Source organism: Podarcis cretensis, assembly GCF_951804945.1.
Source record: "Podarcis cretensis genome assembly, chromosome: 12".
Taxonomy (NCBI): Eukaryota; Metazoa; Chordata; class Lepidosauria; order Squamata; family Lacertidae; genus Podarcis; species Podarcis cretensis.
In genome coordinates, this window is record NC_137181.1 from 36514369 (window position 1) to 36534337 (window position 19969).

Sequence of the window (19969 nt, forward strand, 5' to 3'; positions counted from 1 at the left end):
ATGGAAAATTAGCTTGTTGAATTTGGCACATTATATTTCGGTAAAATGGATGTGGAAAAGCGAAATAGAGCGCTTGATACCGAAACCAAAATACCACGAATGTACTTAAAGGAAGTTTAGCTAAACGAAGGAAAAGAAAACCCTCACCTAATTGTGCTTTGAAAAGCAACCTTTTATGCTACTTCTTGAAACAAGGGGGAGATATCTGAGAGTGACGGCCACATTCTCATTAAACCAGTGCTTAGTTTTGTATTCTCTATGTTTTGACAGAATGAAACAGATTCTAATGATCATAGTCACTGGGAACAGGGCAATGTTCTCCACTACAGGTGAAGGCAGCAGGCTTAGGGGGTGCAGGGGAGGCCACATGGCACACCACATATGGCTCTCTCCTCCAACATCTGGTCACCATTCCCCATCCCCTAGCGGTGGACGTTAGTCCATTCTGGCAAATGGGGCACTGCCCCACCAACCTTAGTCTGCCCTCAGCTAGTCTCCACCTGCCTGATTTCTTGGTTATGCAACCAGTCAGGGGATGGCATTGACTCTCATTGGCTCTGGCGCCACCTAATGTTGGTCCTCCTACTTTCTGCCCTACAAGTCCAACCCCTGACCACTACCTGCCAGCATTTGATTCCTGAGGTAGCCAGTGATAGAGATACTTTCCTCTTGGTACTTATGGGGGACAATTATGACAATTTCAATCAAAACCATGGTGGGAGAGGAAAGACTTGAAGCTCCCCCCCCCCATGTACCTGGCCCTGATGAAAATCAGGGCTCCCACACTTAAAAAGCCCAAAACTCTGAGAATATTAGCAGCGACACAGTACAGTATGTTGTTTAGTTTGGCCCTGATTTGTACATGAACGCAACCGCAGTACAATCCTGCAGGTGTCTGGACTCACTTTACAACTGCCAGCTCTTCATTGATTCATCTCTAACTTCTTGGCCTAAGCCTAATAAGAGTATTGTGTTCTTCTTCTTTTGAAAAATAAAGGGCTTAGGCACCAACACACAACTTGTGTGAGAAACAAAGAAGGTTTGGGAGCTCCTGCAGCTTCCTGAAATCCACTCCTGTAGGCTTGATTTATTCCAGTCCTTCCCCTGCCTTTCTCCCCAGTTCATGAATAATATATATGCATGGATAATAAATAATCTACAGATAGCCATCCTTGTGTGTGTTACCTGCCTAGAATTTGCTTGCAGCTTCACTTACTAGGCAGTGATTATTTCCTTGGCTCCTGTGCTATAAAACCAAAGAGAAATTTGCATTGCACAGCATCATGTCATTCCCACCCCCATTTATTTATTTATTTTTGTGGATTTCTTAATCCACAGGAATCAGGAAAAAAAATTCCAATCCTTTTGTACATTTTCTTCTGCACAGCTTTTATAGAAGCAAGCCCCAAACATGTTTATTTCCGCATCACTTTTCAGCCACTTTGGTTACAAGGTAGATTTCTTGTCGTGACATTTTTTATTTTGTTTTCAGCTACATACAATACTACTATATGTTATTTACAATTGACACCAATGATACAGAGTACAAGAGAGATTGAAACCCGCAGCACAGCTATGGAAACAAACTAGTACAACCGCCACCATCACCAGTCTACAAATGCCTCTTGATGGAAATCATGATTTGAAGACCGGTGGCTTTTAAAAAAAATGCCCCATTTCTTTCTCTTTCGTTGTATCGCCTTTTAGAATGGAAAATTCACCCAGAGCCTTCCAAAGTCTTGCCTCTTCATCATCAGATTCCCTTTTCATATTATTGTGTAAATTGCCAAATCTGAAAAGAAAGAACCAACCACGAATGATTCAGCGGCACCAATGATTCAAATGTGGATGGATGTAAAGGAGAGAGCCCTTCACCACCCTCTGGATCATTCTTCAAATTAAATGTGCTTTTCAAGGGTACCATTCAAATGCTTTTAAGAAAACAATCCTCTCCACCACCCCATTCCAAAAATGTGTTTTGAATTGTAGGAAATGTCCAGTTATTATTTTTGGGTTTTGGTGATGGAGAATGGAGAATTGGATGATGGGGAATTGATAAGAGAATGGTTGAAATATAATGCAGGAGAATTTTTTGGCACAACTCTAGAGCTTGACTTTGGAGAGGAAAGATCATTTTTTGTCAAATGCAGAGAGGATGCTTCCAGAGTGGCCTCATTGCTTTAAAAATATCACATCTCTCTCCATCATACTTTCCTCCTTCAAGTTCAGACGGCAGGTCCGTTAAGATTTTCTCAAGCCACAAAGGACATGGACTTCTAGGGAATATTTTATTCACATTGACCTGGCAAATTCATAACGGTATATTATTACATCAATTCAGATTGGTAATGAGGTTGGGATTAGAAGTTGTTTATTGAATGAATAACACATAGAGCAGCTTTCTATGACCTGGTTCCCTTCAGCTGTTTTGGACTTCATCATGGACACACAATCTGTGGCTGGTGGGAAGTGTTGTTCAGATCATGGAAGGCTGCCACAGAGCGTTCAGCACTTGAATAAAACAATGGATTTAAATTTATTTACTTGTTATTGCCTTGGTCAGGGTCTTTGGCCACTTGGGGCAGACTGAAGAGAAGCGATGTTCCAAATCTTTGTGGCAAGTTGGCGGGAGAATGGAAGGAACTTTGAACCGAAGGAGCTCTCTCAGATCTTTGTGACAAAGGAAGGGTGTGCCGAGCAAGGCTTCCGGCAGATGCCCTTCCAAACCGGAGAGGCAGGTTTGCTGCAGGCTTGATGCTTCTCTCTTCCTGAAAGTTTCTGCCAAACCTCAGTGGCAAATTCGCAGCTGAGTTGGGCACCTTCTTTGTGGTGGGCGTCCTCATCTTAATGATGTTCTTCAGCCCCCAATCCTCCAGTTCTTCAAGGTTCAGGCTTCTCTGATTTTCTTCTATAATGTCTTCACTAGACTAAAAGGGGAAAAAACAATAACACAACTTCAAGGTGAATAATATACTGGTTACATGCTGATAATTAAGTGTGATTCTGATTAGGCTTTGGTCCTCTCCAAGTCTTGACTCTCTGCCAGTCTCAGATTTTTCTGTGGAGAGTGAGAACACGTCAAGAGTAGTTGGGGGAGGGGGAGTCAAATACAGTGGTACCTTGGTTTACAAACTTAATCCCTTCCGGAAGTCCGTTCTTAAACCAAAACCGTTCTTAAACTGAGGTGCTCTTTCCCTAACGAGGCCTCCCGCCGCCAGTGCCCTTCCACCGTTCAGCTTCCGTTCTTAGACTGAGGTAAAGTTCTCAAACCAAGACACTATTTCTGGTTTTGTGGAGTTTGTAAACCAAATCGTTCTTAAACCGGACTGTTCTTAAACCGAGGTACCACTACACTCAATTCATTCTGAAGTTGTCTTACCTTCAGATTGGCTGTGCACTTACTCTGGTGTGGGCTAATATCCTTGGCTTTATTACCATCCACTTTCCTAGTTTAATCCTTAATTATTTTTTTAAATAGCCAACTGGCTGGAACTGGCCAGATTTTTTGTCACAGGCACCAGGAAGGTGAAACCATCTTGCTAAGTAATGTCTGATGGATAATTTCTACCTTGATGACTAACATCAGAGCTGGAGCTTATTTTCCAGGAGAGAAAAGCACTGATTTATTGAATAAGTAACAGGCAAATAAATGCAGACTCTCATTTTATTGAGACGTGCTGGGACTCACAAAAAGAAGTATCTCACAAGAACCTGGAGAAATATTAATTTGGGGACAATCAGAAATAACAATAAAGGAAGAGTCATATTAGACTGATTGAGTGTCAGAACTGGAGATGCTGGAGGCCTGCAAAGGGAATTTGAAGTAGCACCATTAGCAGATGGCAGAAAGCTGTATACCACCTACAGCTAGGAGCTATTCTGGAGTGTATCTGCTAAACATTGGAAATAACTGTATTCTATTTAATTGACAGATAGAAGAGAAGAAGTGCCTCTTTTTCCTCTTTCTTTTTTCTTACTTAGTTTTTGATAGTATTTTATTAATATTAAATAACATTACTTATAAGCCTGATATGTATGATATGATATGAAGATACATAAAGAGAGAAGATTGGTAGAAGAGATTTGTGTGGGAGGCAGAATAGACTGGTTTTTCTCAGGGTGTGAGACTGAGAAAGGTGGGAACTGTCCCGACATGGATCTCTGTGAACTGAAGATGAAGACAGAAGGTTGATAAAATATAAAATTGTGTTGTGTGTGTGTGGCAGCAGGAGGCCCCATTAGCTAAAGTGGTACCTCAGGTTAAGAACAGTTTCAGGTTAAGAACAGACCTCTGGAACAAATTTAGTTCTTAACCTGAGGTACGATTCTTGGAGGGGCGCAATTTTCTGATTCGCCTCAGGTGCCAAAATGCCTTGGGCCGGCCCTGATTGATCCACACAAATGCTGTTTGAACATTTTCTCTGTAAACCTCTTTGTATACCGATAGCAGTGCAAACACAGACATAAGGATAATATTATGTCAGTAAATTTCTTACCTCGGAATAGTTATCATCACTGTATTCTTCTCTGCTCTGCAAGCTGGTCATTACCGATTCATCACGGCAGAAGGTCTTTGAGGCTAAAAGCAAACATGTAGCTAAAGTAAATAAGATTAATCTGTTCATTTGAAATACTGTAATTTTCAGTTCTCCTAGATCGTATTTACATCAGAGATCCAAATCTGGACAGCAGAAAAAGTAGCATCTTTTTATACTACCAGGCAACCAAAAAAATAATAATCTTACCATGACACCGATTCCAAACATCTTCATTTTAATATGAATTAGAAATGTGATGTTAATTATGTATGGGAAGTATGCAGAGAATTTTTGTGAACTTGTTTAAACAAAAGTGTTTCCGGTCAAGAAATGCAGATGGCATTACCAAATATTTCCCTTGCCTATTAACGAGCTTTAATTAGGGCTACGATAATCTGGAGCAAGACCTTATGCTTAATTACCACGTTTGAAACAAAACCACTCTGTTCTTGCATCAGCCTCAGTCATCAGTGCTTGAAAATGAAATGTCGGTGCATGCCATTTTCCCAAGTCTGTGGGAGTTTGTTTCTTCTTAGAGGTGCACCATTGGAAACAGACTCCCTTATTGGGTTGTTAGGAACAGTAGCTCTGTGAGCAGTAAACTTCACTGCCCAGAATTCTTTGAGGATGGAAATATGTTTTGAATATGCTTTAAAGGTGTAGTTTGCCATTCTGGATTCCACCCTGGGCATTATTAAAGACTTCTATAGCAATTGTATTTGTTACATTTATAGGTAAAGGTAAGGTAAAGGTACGTTTACATTTATAGAGCACGTTTACATTTATAGAGCATCTCAAGGTGATGTACAGTGGTACCTCGGGTTACATATGCTTCAGGTTACATACGCTTCAGGTTACAGACTCCACTAACCCAGAAATAGTGCTTCAGGTTAAGAACTTTGCTTCAGGATGAGAACAGAAATTGTGCTCCGGCGGTGTGGCAGCAGCAGGAGGCCCCATTAGCTAAAGTGGTGCTTCAGGTTAAGAACAGTTTCAGGTTAAGAACGGACCTTTGGAATGAATTAAGTACTTAACCTGAGGTACCACTGTACATGGTTCTCCTCCTCTCTATTTCATCCTTGCAACAACCTTGTGAGGTAGATCAAGTCAAGGTAAAGGACCCCTGGATGGTTAAGTCCAGTCAAAAGTGACTATGGGGTTGCGGTGCTCATCTTGCTTTTCAGCCGGTGTTTGTCCACAGACAGCTTTCCGGGTCATGTGGCCAGCATGACTAAACCACTTCTGTCGCAGCAGAACACTGTGATGGAAACCAGAGCACACAGAAACACCGTTTACCTTCCTGCTGCAGCGGTATCTATTTATCTACTTGCACTGCTGTGCTTTCGAACTGCTAGGTTGGCAGGAGCTGGGACAGAGCAACGGGAGCTCACCCCATCGCAGGGATTCGAACTGCTGACCTTCTGATCAGCAAGCCCAAGAGGCTCAGTGGTTTAGACCACAGCACCACCCGCATCCCCTCCTGTGAGGCAGGTTAGGCTAAGAGATGGTAAGTGGACCAGGGTCACCCAGTGAGTTTCATGGCTGAGTGGGGATTCGATCCCTTCTCTCCCAGGTCCTATCCCAACACTCTGTCCAACACTTTCTACAACTGTTTTGCAGGATATCGTATCCTCTGTAAGATTACTTGCTAATATATAATTTATTGTGTTTTATTAAATAAGAAGTGTAATGATATCTGAGCTCAAAACCTGACAGATATTAAACAAATTCTTCTTTATTTGACTACTGTGCAACAAGTGGCAATATCTGTTTGATGATGTCAGCTTCATTGAGGGACAACTTTCTGCTCCCACGTAGGTTCCATTGCAATGAATGAGGACCATGCAGGAAACTCAAACGATGTGATGAACTCTTGGCCTGGAGGAATGCATGCTTTCATATTAAATGGCATGAAAATCTGATCAGTAGTAATGAAAAGAGCAACTTTGTCTTCTAAGCGAATCCGTCAGTGTGCTGTAAATCACTTGATTCCAGCGGAAGAGCAGGTTTTAATATTGTTCGTTGCATTTCATATAATAATATAATGATAAATCCTTATTCATTATTAACAGCGCATTGTGCAAAAAGGATATGCATTACATGACTCATGTCACCAATAAGTATCGAAGGATTTCCATAAAGATGAATAATTCATTGCATATTCATTTTGCCCCAGTATGTAATGACCTATTTTATGGCTCATTTTGAAATAGCATGATTTAAAAATGCATACATTTTTTCATTGAAGAATTGGCCCAGTCATTTTTCATACATTCTATGTATGCAGCCTTCTTACTGAACTGTGTTTGATATTTCTTTGGTCTTAAAAATGCAGCTCTACGTAAAAGTTCAAGCAGATGTTAACAGTTATGCTAGTATCCTGATATGGTTAGGGATGGAGGAATCATTTGCATGGACAGGCAGAGACCCCCCCAACCCCAGGACTCTCTAGGAGTTTTGCATCACTCTCACACCTGCATATGTCATCCTATTTCTGCATCAATCTGTGTTTTTTGTTTGCTTAAGATGCATGAGAATTCATATTTAAATATGTACCTAAATCCTATGTTTGAATGTATTTTCTCTCAAAAGACACCTTTCTAAATATATTTTATCCTAAAATACACAGTTTTATACACACTGTGGTATGTGGTTTGAGTCAAGAACCGTATCTCAAAGTTTGGAGAAATACAGTGGAAACCTGTGATCCGATTTGCATGTATGTGAAAATTCAGAATTTGCAAATTTCAGAATATGTGCAAATTCAGAATTTACGAACAATATATTGCAGAGAGGCAGGAAGAACCTCCTGCAAGAGTTTGGCAAGTTGTCTGCCATGGAGAATTCACAGTAGTGCGTGGAGGAGTGTCTGGGGTTCCTATGAATTGTCATAGTCCCATTGCTGAGTGACAGCATGTGAAACTCGGTGGAGTGTGAGGCCAAATAACCAGAAGAGAAGAGTCTCTTGCGATACACTTGGCAGCATATGAAGTTAAGTCAGCATATGAAGTTAAGTCTGCTCTGAGGGTTGGGCAAACAGTTGGGAAATCCAGCGGTCAGGGAATCTGATGATTACAAATCCTAGGGTCCAGATGTAGAGCAAGAAGCAGCAAGGTAGGCCTGGGAACCACAAACATTGTTTCCGACATCTGACTGCTGCTGAGAGCTCTTTTTAAGAAGGCTGAAGCCAGCTGGTTCTCCTCTTTGTCCTTGAAGGCTGATCAGCTGCAGGTGGAGTCACACCTCTTTCTCCCCCTTCAGGCTGTTGATCAGCTAAAACAAAGCTGACTCCTGGGCCCATGACATGAATCTGGACTGTGTAGACCAGGGTGGGGATCGTCTGGTCAGTCTTCTCAGGGCCAGATGCTGGTGGGTGGGTGGGGGAAGAGTCAAAAGTGGGCAAAGCGACAAATGCCCAACAAAAGCAGGGTACACTCACACAGCAGGCAAGAGGAAGGAGGAGAAGAAGAAGAAGAAGAAGAAGAAGAAGAAGAAGAAGAAGAAGAAGAAGAAGAAGAAGAAGCAGCAGCAGCAGCAGCAGCAGCGTTTGGATTTGATATCCTACTTTATCACTACCCGAAGGAGTCTCAAAGCGGCTAACATTCTCCTTTCCCTTCCTCCCCCACAGCAAACACTCTGTGGGGTGAGTGAGGCTGAGAGACTTCAAAGAAGTGTGACTAGCCCAAGGTCACCCAGCAGCTGCATGTGGAGGAGCGGAGACACGAACCCAGTTCACCAGATTACGAGTCCACCAATCTTAACCACCACACCATGTTGGCTCTTTCTCACCAAGCAAGACTCATGATCACAAGACACATTTCATCCAGCCAAAAACTCTCAAGGAGGATAGGAAGCAGGGGCAGTGAGGGGTGTGGCCTTGGGGGAAGGGGTGTGGCTTGGGGGTAAATCCTGAGGACCATATAGAGAGACTTAGAAGGTAGCCTTTGGTGCTTGGGTGTAGACTGGCCCTGGTCAGAGGCACAAAGCAGGCTTTGTCTCTTGTAGACCAAGTCATGGGATACTGTCGGGGACTGGGCAGAGGAGGAATGGTGGAGACTACCTCCCCAGCCTGACCCTTACAGGGAGGAGGAAGTGGAAGACAGTGTAGATTTACAACAGGGGTTTGAGGGAGGTCGCGGCTCAGAGGCAGATGAAGGGGAAAGTTGGGAAATCATGGGAGAGCCAAAACAACATGTTGTCATTTGAAAGCATTCCAGACCCTCCATCTCCCAGAGCCTGGCGAGCCTTAAAATTAGGAGAGCAAATTAAGGAATGTTAGAAGGATGTTGGAATGAAGTTGTGCTGGTCCCGGGGGAAAGGTACCGTGATCGTAGTCAGAGTTCACGAGATGAGAGGTGAGGTCCGAAACAGGGAGCCGGGCGGGGAACAGGAACGCTGGGAGGTCAGAAGCAGAAGGCTGGGCAGGGAACAGGAACGCTGGAAAGTCAGAAGCTGGGAGCCGGGCGGGAACAGGAGCGCTGGAAGGTCAGGAACAGGAGGCCGAGCAGGGAACAGGAACACTGGAAGGTCTGAAGCCAACAACGACGTTGCTCCCGCAACCTGGGACCGGGCTGACTGACCTTTATCTTCTTCTAAGGCCAGGGGCGGCCCCGGCCCCCAGGAGCTCTGTCTCCTCTGGCCTTAAGGCGAGCACTCCTCCTGGGAGCAACCAGTTCCCTTCGCCTCTCTGCCCTAAGCCTCTGTAGTTCAGGAGAGGCCGAAGGGTTACTGGGCCCCGGAGGAGGCTCACCTGTAGCCACTGAGTCCTCAAGCACCTCTGGGGCCAGAAGGGTTTCACCTGGTGCCTGCTCTTGAGGATCTGACACAGGTGCAGGCTCCTCAGAATCTAGGCCTTGCCCCAGTTCAGCCGGCCCTGGAGGCGGGGACTCCTGTGCAGGCTGGGATTCCTCTGGTTCAGCCTCTGAATCGGAATCCCAGGCCATCACAGAAGTAATGTGGTTTTAGCAGAAATGATATAAAGGATTAAGTAAAAGTGGATTGGGGGACGCAGGTGGCGCTGTGGGTTAAAGCCTCAGCGCCTAGGACTTGCCGATTGAAAGGTCGGCGGTTCGAATCCCTGCGGCGGGGTGCGCTCCCGCTGCTCGGTCCCAGCGCCTGCCAACCTAGCAGTTCGAAAGCACCTCCGGGTGCAAGTAGATAAATAGGGACCGCTTACCAGCGGGAAGGTAAACGGCGTTTCCGTGTGCGGCTCTGGCTCGCCAGAGCAGCGATGTCACGCTGGCCACGTGACCTGGAAGTGTCTCCGGACAGCGCTGGCCCCTGGCCTCTTAAGTGAGATGGGCGCACAACCCCAGAGTCTGTCAAGACTGGCCCGTACGGGCAGGGGTACCTTTACCTTTACCTTTAAAAGTGGATTGTTAATTGGTGAAAGAACAGAATGTAAAATTATAGTATATTAAGATAAATCATCAGGATAGAAATAAAGATGGAAAGGATTTGCTGAAATATCTAATTGAATTAGAATACAAAAAAGGGAGGTGTGAGGAGGCCAAGGAAATAAGCAAAGGAAAGAAAGTTATGTAAAGGATTGATTTATGTTTTCCCCCCCCTTTAATTATCTGCATCTTTTTTCTGTTTTTTCCCTTTGTTTTTGTATTGTTCTGTATTTTTATTTTCTTTCTTCTGTTTAAATATGTTCTTTATTTTTTCTTTTTGTAACCTTTAAAATCTCAATAAAAATCTATTGAAAAAATAAATAAAAATAAAAGTAGGAGAGCAAAGAGCTCAAAGACAGAGGGCACATAGAAGCACCCGTAGAAGTGGCAAGTGAGGAAGTGGGAGCGACAGGGGTGGAGATTCAGTCGGAACAATGCCATTATCAAGAGGCTGGGTTCTATAGCCTCTCTCTGTAAAGTCTGAAATAAAAAAGGACTGTAAGACACTTTCCCTTGTCTTTATACTTTCCTGGGCAATCAGCCAGGAGCTGCTGACAGCATCCTGACAGGTACTGGGGTAGCAGGGCAAATTTAGCAAATTACAACGGGGCAGCTTTGGGCAGTTTTGGGTCATAGATGGGGTTGACAGTGTCTGGGTCATTTCTCCAATAATATTGCAGAAGCAGGGCACTGGCCATCTAAATGGCGCCCTTATTTTGAAGTTTTGACCCTGCTCAGACACCATTCTATTTTCCCATGATTTGGGGGAGCCTGGATCTCAGGGAACAGATGATACAGAGCCTTATAAAGTGGAGTTGTTGAGAAGAGCAATGGCTAAGCACAACTGGAGTTTCGTTTTACAGCCTGTATGAGCATGCTAGGGATGCAGGTGGCACTGTGGGTTAAACTACAGAGCCTAGGGCTTGCCGATCAGAAGGTTCGCGGTTCGAATCCCTGCGATGGGGTGAGCTCCCATTGCTCTGTCCCAGCTCCTGCCAACCTAGCAGTTCGAAAGCACCTCAAAGTGCAAGTAGATAAATAGGTACCGCTCCGGCGGGAAGGTAAACGGCGTTTCCATGCGCTGCTCTGGTTCACCAGAAGCAGCTTAGTCATGCTGGCCACATGACCCGGAAGCTGTCTGTGGACAAATGCCAGCTCCCTCGGCCAGTAAAGCGAGATGAGCGCCGCAACCCTAGAGTCGGCCACGACTGGACCTAATGGTCAGGGGTCCCTTTACCTTTTACCTTTATGAGCATGCTACAGGTTTAGCTATGCCATTCAGGCTTGCCACATGATATTTGGAGTGTTTATCTTTAAGACCAATTTTGTTTGTATATTTAATAAATAGTTACCATATTGCATAAAAATTGTCTGGTCCCCCCACCCCATTCCTTTTATGACTTTTAAGGTATGCATTATTTTCTCCGCACTAGCTGATTGACAAATATTTATATACCATAAATCCAGGAATAATCATGGTAAGGCCTTCCAGGTTTCAGCTATCAATAGCCAACTGGCCACTAAAAAATTAGTAAATCCTCATGCTTTACACCAGCCTTTAGGCCTTCAGAGGGGGACAATAAACAGAATTGGAGTGAGAAACCCACAATCTCCTAGATTATTTTGGACAGTTCCCCCAAACACCTGTATTACCAGGCAACATATCATAAGTGATCTTAAGTCCTCTTAGGACTGCATCATCAGCATCGTGGTTGGGTTGTGGGCAATATATGGGCAAACTAAACTGGTGTCCAGTACCACTTTTTCAACAAAGTCTTCATTTTATTTTTAATGGTATTCTTTTATTGTGGATGTGCTTTCCACCTTGGGAGGAAGGGTCAGAGAGAAACTGGGTAAATTAAATAATAAATGCAATAAAAGTGAGGTCAGTCCTAGAATTCAAAAGTTCCTATTTTCTGCCCAACCTTTGTTTGTTCTTATCTAAAGTTTGGGGAACGTGATTCATACAAGGAAGGAGTGATTCAGGGAATGCTGCTGCTTATAAGAATCTATGAATCAATCTTTTTCTTTTTCATTCTTTTTCTTGACGAAACAAATCTCGCAAATCGATAGAGACCTGTAATGTTTATGCTGCTTTTTTTCTGGTGGTGGAATAAGGAGAAGCATTGCAGAAGTGGGGCTTGGTGAAATGAGAGCAAGAGACCAAAGACAATTATATTTTCTTAGTAAAAAAAGGAAGGAAGAAAAGAAGAGGAAGACGTGAGAACAATAATTCTAGGCTGGACAGGTTCTTCAATTATGCATCTGATTCTAGTAATAAAACAAACATGTCCTCAATAACAGCTTGAGCTATAAATGTACTCGTACTTTTTACTAACTCTTTTGAAAAGAATGGTACTGTACTTACAAATGTACTGCAGCATGCACTATCCCTAACTCTCTCTCTCTCCTATTAAAAATTAAACTAATTTAACATACATTATTAAGGGGAATTGGATTGGTTACAAATCAACAGCCTTCATAAAGGCTTAGGGGAGGGAGAAAGAAGCTGATTAAATCTGGATTCAGAGGTAATAACAAAGAACACAGGAAGAAGAAAAAAACACTTCCATAAATTTAAGTTTAAGAAGTCTTTCTGGAATTTTAAAGAGGCATTAGCGTTTTAACTAAATTAACTATTAACCGAGGGCCTTTCAGTATAGATACTCATTACTCTGGAATTTATTAGAATGCGATTTCCTATAGAAACTGATCAATTTGATTAGTGGAGCTTTTAATTTCCCTGTTCCCTCTGAATATTTGTGTCTTTTGTATTACTGTGTATAGTCCAGGGATGGAGAGAGCCTGTGGCACTTGCAGTGTTGCAGGATTCCAATGCCCGTCAATCCCAGACCCCATGACCAATGGCTAGGGATGATGGGAGTTGTAGTCCAGCAATATCTGGAGGGTCACAGGCTCCCCAGCCCTGATGAAGCAAAAACTTTCTCATACCTTCAAACACTAGAGTGCGGCAAATTGGATCATGACCTCGATGGAGGCTGCCCCCTTTGCACTCCAGCCCAGCTCCCCCATCTCTTGGTGCATCCCCCTACTCCTCAGTGTCTTCTTCCACCACAGCCACTGAAGTGCTTCCTGAAGCTGGCACCACTTCCAGAAGTCTGGCCCCAGCTTCTGGAAGTACGTGTCAGGCTTCAGGGAATTGGCTTCCTCCCCTCGTGGCAGTAGATAAGAAGATCAAAGAAAGGAACGTCTTACCAGTTAGAAACTTTAATAATCACAGCGAGAGAACAAAGAACACATCTCCTAGAAATGGCGGTGCTCCCAATTAAGGATTACATCGCCTTCTGTCCCTATTAATCTACATCACTCCTACATCTTGTCACCTGAGTTTTTTAATCTCTGTCCTTTCTGTTCTGAGACTTTCTGAGCTCTTTGTGACTTTGGGGAGACAGAGGAATGCTGTCCAATGACTGAATCTGTTAACCCTCTCTCTTCCAGTGTTTCTTCTCCTAGCTGTTCCCCACCCAGCATTTCCCAGCTTCTGCCTTCTGAATTATGTCCCTCTGCAAACCACTCTTCAAAATTTATACTGTCCCCCTGCTCCTGGGAAGATTCAGGAGCAGGAGCAGGGGGAGGGGGTGGCTCCCACCACCCTTCCTCAGTGCAGCCGTCCTCAGAACGGTCCCTGACAGTACATCAGCTACTAAGTCAGAGGAATAAGAGTGGGTGTTGCACAAGGACAAGGTAAGCTGGTGCATCTTTTGGTTCCACGCTCTGGCGCGGCCAGAACACAGGAGCCAAAACGGGACATCCATGATTGGGATCAGAAGCCAGGGCGGCTTCCTTAAATATGAGATAACTGGCTTAAAATGGGGCAGTTGTGCAGCATGCTTTCTACACGTCACCCATTTCTCTGTTACTTGGGCCACATATAAATATCATGCACATTACAAGTTGCCTCTTAGCCATACTATTGATGTATTGATCCTCGTGCAGTCCATTGCAAGTGAGAAGAGCTTCCTGAAGTGCAAGGCAAAGACTCTTTCCTGGCTCCATTAGCTGTCAGGGAAAGGTCTGGATCAGAGGATTGCGGAATGTATTACCAGGCAGATCAGCTCCTCTTGGAAGAGGAGGGGGGAAGATTTGCCCTCCTTATCTCCAGCGGTTTCAAGAGCAGAGAGAGACACAGACACTCAGCCATTTCCACAGGAGTTGTCTAGTTATGAGATAGTGGAAGGAGAGAGAGAAGGGAGGGAGCAGCTAGCAGAGACATCACTGGAGAGCGTGGGGGACCCTCCCTCCCCAAGAACTAGGAGGTCTGTCTGTATTAGAGAACAGAGAATGCAGGGAGGAGGAGCTTCCCACTGGCACCCAGAATGTTGCTGGGGACGTAAGAGGCAGGGCTGAGAGTAGCCAACTACTCTCCTTGTGGAGAGATGTGGATTTTTGCTTGCAACCAGATGACTGAATAAAAAGGACTATAAAATATTAACTGCTCATTATTCTCTTCTATAGAGTGACTGAGGGGGAGGAGACATTACCTGAGATTAACTGGAGTTGTCAGAGATTTTAGCTGGGACCTCTTGGATGCGATGCTGAGCTCAGGCCCCTCAGTGAAGGTTACATGAACATGCTCAGAGTGCCAGCAATGGGAAAAACCACTGACTCAGATCCTGAACAGACACGCCCAGTCCGATACTGGACAAAATGGGCAAAGAGTCTCCACACATCCTATAGCTGGGACAGGCCATAGATCAGATATTCACACCTTATACTTTATAACCTCTAGTACCATAAAATTGCTGGGGCCTCTATAAACCCATCTATCTGTCCCTCTATGTGTTTCCATAGGCTGTTTCCATTAATGCTCATTCCCCGAAGGTAGCCTCATGTGCAGAGGGATATGAGTGCACATTGCAACTTTCTGGCTGCTGAGTACAGTTCCCTATGCTTCACCTCTGTCCTGGGAATAGAAAGGGACGCGGGTGGCACTGTGGTCCCATTGCTCTGTCCCAGCTCCTGCCAACCTAGTAGTTCGAAAGCACACCAGAGCAAGCAGATAAATAGGTACTGCTGCAGCAGGAAGGTAAACAGTGTTTCTGTGCGCTCTGGTTTCCTTCATGGTGTTCCGTTGCACCTGAAGTGGTTTAGTCATGCTGGCCACATGACCTGGAAAGCTGTCTATGGACAAACGCCGGCTCCCTTGGCCTGAAAGCGAGATGAGTGCCACAGCCCCATAGTCGCCTTTGACTGGACTTAACCGTTTAGGGGTCCTTTACCTTTACCTGGGGATGGATAGCCCGATTGCCTCCTACATCCATGTAAATCATACGGGATTGTGTGGTTGATTTCCTAAATGAATCAGGACATCAGCCATGATGGCCCTGCAGAATTTGTATGCACCTAGATGGCAATTGGATGAACTGCCCACAGGGATGGCAAAGGCAGGGGTGGCGCACCATGCGGGCAGAAAGAAAAGCCACATGCATTTGCTCTTCTCTGGCAGAGATGATTGAATCATGAGAACTTACTTACAACACACATACATCTGCAAATGCTACACGACGTGCCCTTTGTTATCCTGGGTGACTCTTTGGTTTTTAAAAATCCATGACATTAGGAGAGTGCTCATGACCATTGCTGTCATTGGATTTTTGCGGGGAGAGGATATATATGTGACATTTTACTTTACATGTGCACATACACTCTGTCACATAAACAGCTGCTTTGTTAGGGCAAAGGGACCATCAATTCCAGTGGGATTGTCGACGACCATCTGCCACTTAACTGTTTATTTTGCTGGCAGGGAACTCTGTCTATAGTTTCTAATCACTTTCATTGAATTTAGTGGTTCACAGCTTGCTGGCTTCATGTTGAAACATTAGTCACAAATCTCACACTAATTTTGCATTTATTACTCATAATGCCGGGAAACTCAGAAAAAAACCCTGGCTCCACCGTTCCCTTTTCCTATCAGGTTTTCCAACTTATATTCTTTATACTGGTGATATTTAGGTTCAGGGACTTTGAATTACGCAGTGAGAGTAAGGGCTGAAGAGAGTTTCAGCAGTGTGTGCAAACACCTCCAACTGATTGCAGGGAATCCAATGATATGGACTCCAGCTCCCATCATTCCTGGCCATTTGCTGTGCTGGCTGTGGATGATGGGAGTTGTAGTCCAAAACATCTGGCGGGCACCCAATTGGCTACCTCTGGACTAAATGGTAGCAAAACAACCATTGTGAATATATTCAATCATAAGCTTTAATAAGATACTATGAAAATAGGATCAGCTGCCCACACTGCCCTAAATCCAGTGCTGCCCATCTTGCACATAGTCTGCTCCCAAAAGGATCATGGTGGGCAGAGAGGAATCTACTGCTGAAGATCCTTTTCCTCCAGTGATCTTCAGCAGTGGGTTACTGTTTGTTCCTCCTACCTCACACTGACTAGCCATTTTTAGACTATGGCTTTTTTACATATCCATTTTGGAATCAACCCAGACATCAACACCTCTGCTGATTTCAGTAAGCGACTGAGATTCCTATGAAGAGCTCTGCTGAATCAGACCAAAAGTTCATTCAGCTCAGCATCGTATTCTCACAGTGTCCTTTTATGTGTTGCTGTCCAGACAGTCATGGCTGTGAACCAATGCCTGGCCGGCCAGCAAGGAACTCCCCCACAACCTGGGCTCTGATTGGCCCGTTTGAACCCAGCACACCAGCCAGGAAGTCACACTTCCCCATGGCTGCAGCACCTGAAGGGAATTCCCCATCGGCCAGCGACCCTGAGGGTCCAGCTGCTGGGAAGGAGGTGGAGAGTAAGGGTCCACAACTGAGGGTCTACCGGGGAAGCAGTGAGCATCAGTTCTCAAAGTGTCCAACCTCATAAATATGGGAAACCATGTTTTTAGAAATAAGTTAAGATACTTCCCAGTTTTGTAGGGGGAGCTCAACTTATTTCTGTGCCAGTCTGATACAAGCCTGCATTTGTGGCTGCAGTCTGTCATGTGCTCTGCTAATATTGCAGGCACCTTCTTAGACATTCCTTCAAAACCAGTAAGAGGTGAGCTGCACATTGCTGTCTTATGCAAGCACCATTTTGTAAATTTCTAAGTTTTCAGTTTTTTAACAACAGCAGCAGCAACAACAAAATCTTCATTTGTGTGCTTGCTCCTTTGCTGCGCTGCTTTTAGTTTTCAGCAGACTTGCAATTCAACCACATGGGGGCATGAGATGTTTGCTTAAGAAATTTTTGGAGGCCCTGGAGCATCACACACAGACTGAGGTTTCTTCTGGGAAATGGAGGTTAGGTTACTACCTAGTGTTTGCTAACTTGCCTACAAATTATGTATGACTGAAAACTATTGCAAAATGGGCCTTGTGTGAAATAAATCTAAACTCAATTACAAAATATGGCTTTGTTTGAGAGAGGAAATGTAGAAAACTCCACTTAATCTATCTGGTTCCTAAATACCAGAGCTGAATTTTTGATCATTCATATACAGAGAGTGTTCCAAAAAGATATTCAACATTAAAAAAATACAGATATGACTGCATTTAACCTTTGCATTTTCATCTTCTGCTTAATTTTATTCTATGCTTATATCACTGCAATTTTAAAGAGATGATTTAACTGAGCTCAGTTATTCATAACATTTTCCTGATGTGAAAAAGATTATACTTGCTCATGCAATTTCTATTACACTAGCCACAGTTAATTATTAATTTTAATTGACTTGGAAGAATCCTAATGTTATGCTCTCATAACTGAACCCATTTTTCTGGTTGCACTTTGCTCCTCTTTAGGGTACTGCGTCTTGCATTTTGACAGGGCTGTCCTGTAATACCAGAAAGACAGGAAAAAATAGCCCTTTAATTAGCTATATGGTTTAATTTGAAATGCAGTATTGCTTTGTACTTTGTTTTTGTGGGGAAAAAAATACATGTATGTGTGTCCCCCTGGGGAGAAAGATGACTGAACTTATTTATCTACTTTGGCAGATGAGGGTATGTGATTAGATTGGTTTGGTTTGCTTCCTACCTAAATTTGTTCATTTATTGTTTTGGCTGACCTTTCTTAATTTGAAAAAGCACAAACTGTTTTCACAAACATTTCAATCTCTTTAGAAAAAGACCAAGTTATCCTTTTAAGAATTCCTAATTGAAGGGCTCATGTTCAATGTGCTCAGATTTAGGACCAAGCTACACATGACATGTTCTGTTCTGTTCTGTTCTGTTCTGTTATTGTGTTTTGTTTTGTTTTTACAACTTTTTCTGCAGAAAGCAGCTGTGGGAATCTTCAGGTTTGGGCATGATACACGGTCACCATATCTTTCCTCCCCAGTGGAAAAACAGCTGGGGAATGGAAACAAAAATGTTAAATGACACATCCCCTCGCTGGGTCCTCTCCTCAACCTGAATCTACCCAGGGTTGCTTTGCGTGAAAAAAATAGCCAGGGAAAAAAAAACTATGGCTGTTTCCAGATGACCTGCTTATTTTGAACATTCATCCTGATTTATTTGCACAAAGTTTTTGGATCTTAATTGTGCAAGCTGTTTGTATGCGTATGTGATTGAATTCCGCATGAAAATCGTGACGGTCTGAAAGTGTCCTAAATGTCAGGGAATGCTGGCTGGTGTGCAAAAAAGTTAAGGGAAAAAAATGTAGAGTCTAGCTTATAATGATGAAAATGAAATCTAAATGTGTATTACCATCTCTCTTGTAAAACTCTTGTAAGTGGCAAGTGCGACCTTCCTGTTTCTGTTAAAAGACTCCAAAACTAACCAGCCAATTTGTACAAGCAGGATTCTTTTTTGAAGCCCATAACATGTAGGCAATAATTTTATCATTTGTAACGTAAGGTGGGCCAGCAGGGGGATGCTGTAGATAGTTATGCAAATAAGGGATTGAAAGTTACGTTCAGTGATTGGATAGTTTTAGAAAACTGTTACAGTTACCTTGTACTATATAAGCAGGCTGACTGAACCCTTCAGTTCAGTTCTGTTCTGGCCTGTGAATAAACAAGAGCTGTTTGAAGAATCGCTGTGTCGTCTGATATGTTCACCCACAACTTAACAGGTGTGTACCTCCAGCCCATACTGGTGCTCAGAAGTACATCCAAAGACTTGAAATTGCCACTCCCAACTCTAATATAGCCTGGGCAAACTCGCCCATCTTTTGTGACATCAGAGCAAATCAGGTGCTTTTATGCAGGATAGGATACAGCAGTGCTCCTTATCCTCATTGCCATAAATGACATTATTGGCAATGCATTCACTTTTAGCAGTATACAGTCAACAGTACAGTGATCGGGGCCCAAACTGGCCATGTTTGTTCCACGTACTTCTTGGCAATAAGCAATTTGCCTGTAAACTATCATCTCATTTGCAGTGTCTGAAAATTATAGTGCAATGAACACAGTTTTAGAGCTTGTTTGTGCTCCGCTAATGCACTGAATGTACTTGAATTCTAGGATTTATATAACATTTTATGGAATGCTATTAAACCAGCTTGTTGTTGATAACCATTGTAACATTTACAATGTTCTACAGCAATAGTGAAATCATTATTCCCGGTTGTGTTCTTCAGAGATCGTATGCTGTGTATCAGTGTAGCGAAAACAAAATTAAACATTGCTGGCTTTTCCATCGTGGAACTTTTTAACAAGAGTAATTCAACTTTTGTATTAAGAACCAGTGTACATTGGGAAAGGATTCCTCTGAGTTTGTTACTCCCTCCTTCACTTGCAGCCTTATCTTATGGGTTTACTTACAGGCAAGGACCCTTCCAGACGTCTGTTTTATTGTGCATTCATGACGATTTGTGCTCACGATGGTATTTAGTGCTTTATTTTTAGGGGAAAAGGAGTCAGTACTCACCAGGAAGTTGTTACAGTAAAGTGCCACACTTTCAACATTTGAAAAGCTGTTGGTACTGCGTAACCTTGAGTATCCCTAGGGGAAAAAAAGCACTGATTGTCTTGAACAGTTATATGTGATCCACTTTCAGTAAGGTTTGGCTCTGAAAAAATTTCAGGACAGACATACTGCTTCATTGTCAGTTGCTGAATGT

The 19969-nt window shown here is 43.5% G+C and overlaps 1 protein-coding gene across 1 annotated transcript; it reads right to left on the minus strand.

Moving 5' to 3' along the window:
* Window positions 1–1306: 1306 nt before the first annotated feature.
* On the minus strand, window positions 1307–4664 carry NPVF (neuropeptide VF precursor). The gene is made up of 3 exons (XM_079948097.1): window positions 4497–4664; window positions 2545–2927; window positions 1307–1792 (listed from the first exon to the last, which is right to left on the minus strand). The coding sequence occupies exons 1-3, from the start codon at window positions 4623–4625 to the stop codon at window positions 1660–1662; spliced, it is 645 nt and encodes a 214-aa protein (XP_079804223.1). The 5' UTR covers window positions 4626–4664; the 3' UTR covers window positions 1307–1659.
* Window positions 4665–19969: the final 15305 nt, after the last annotated feature.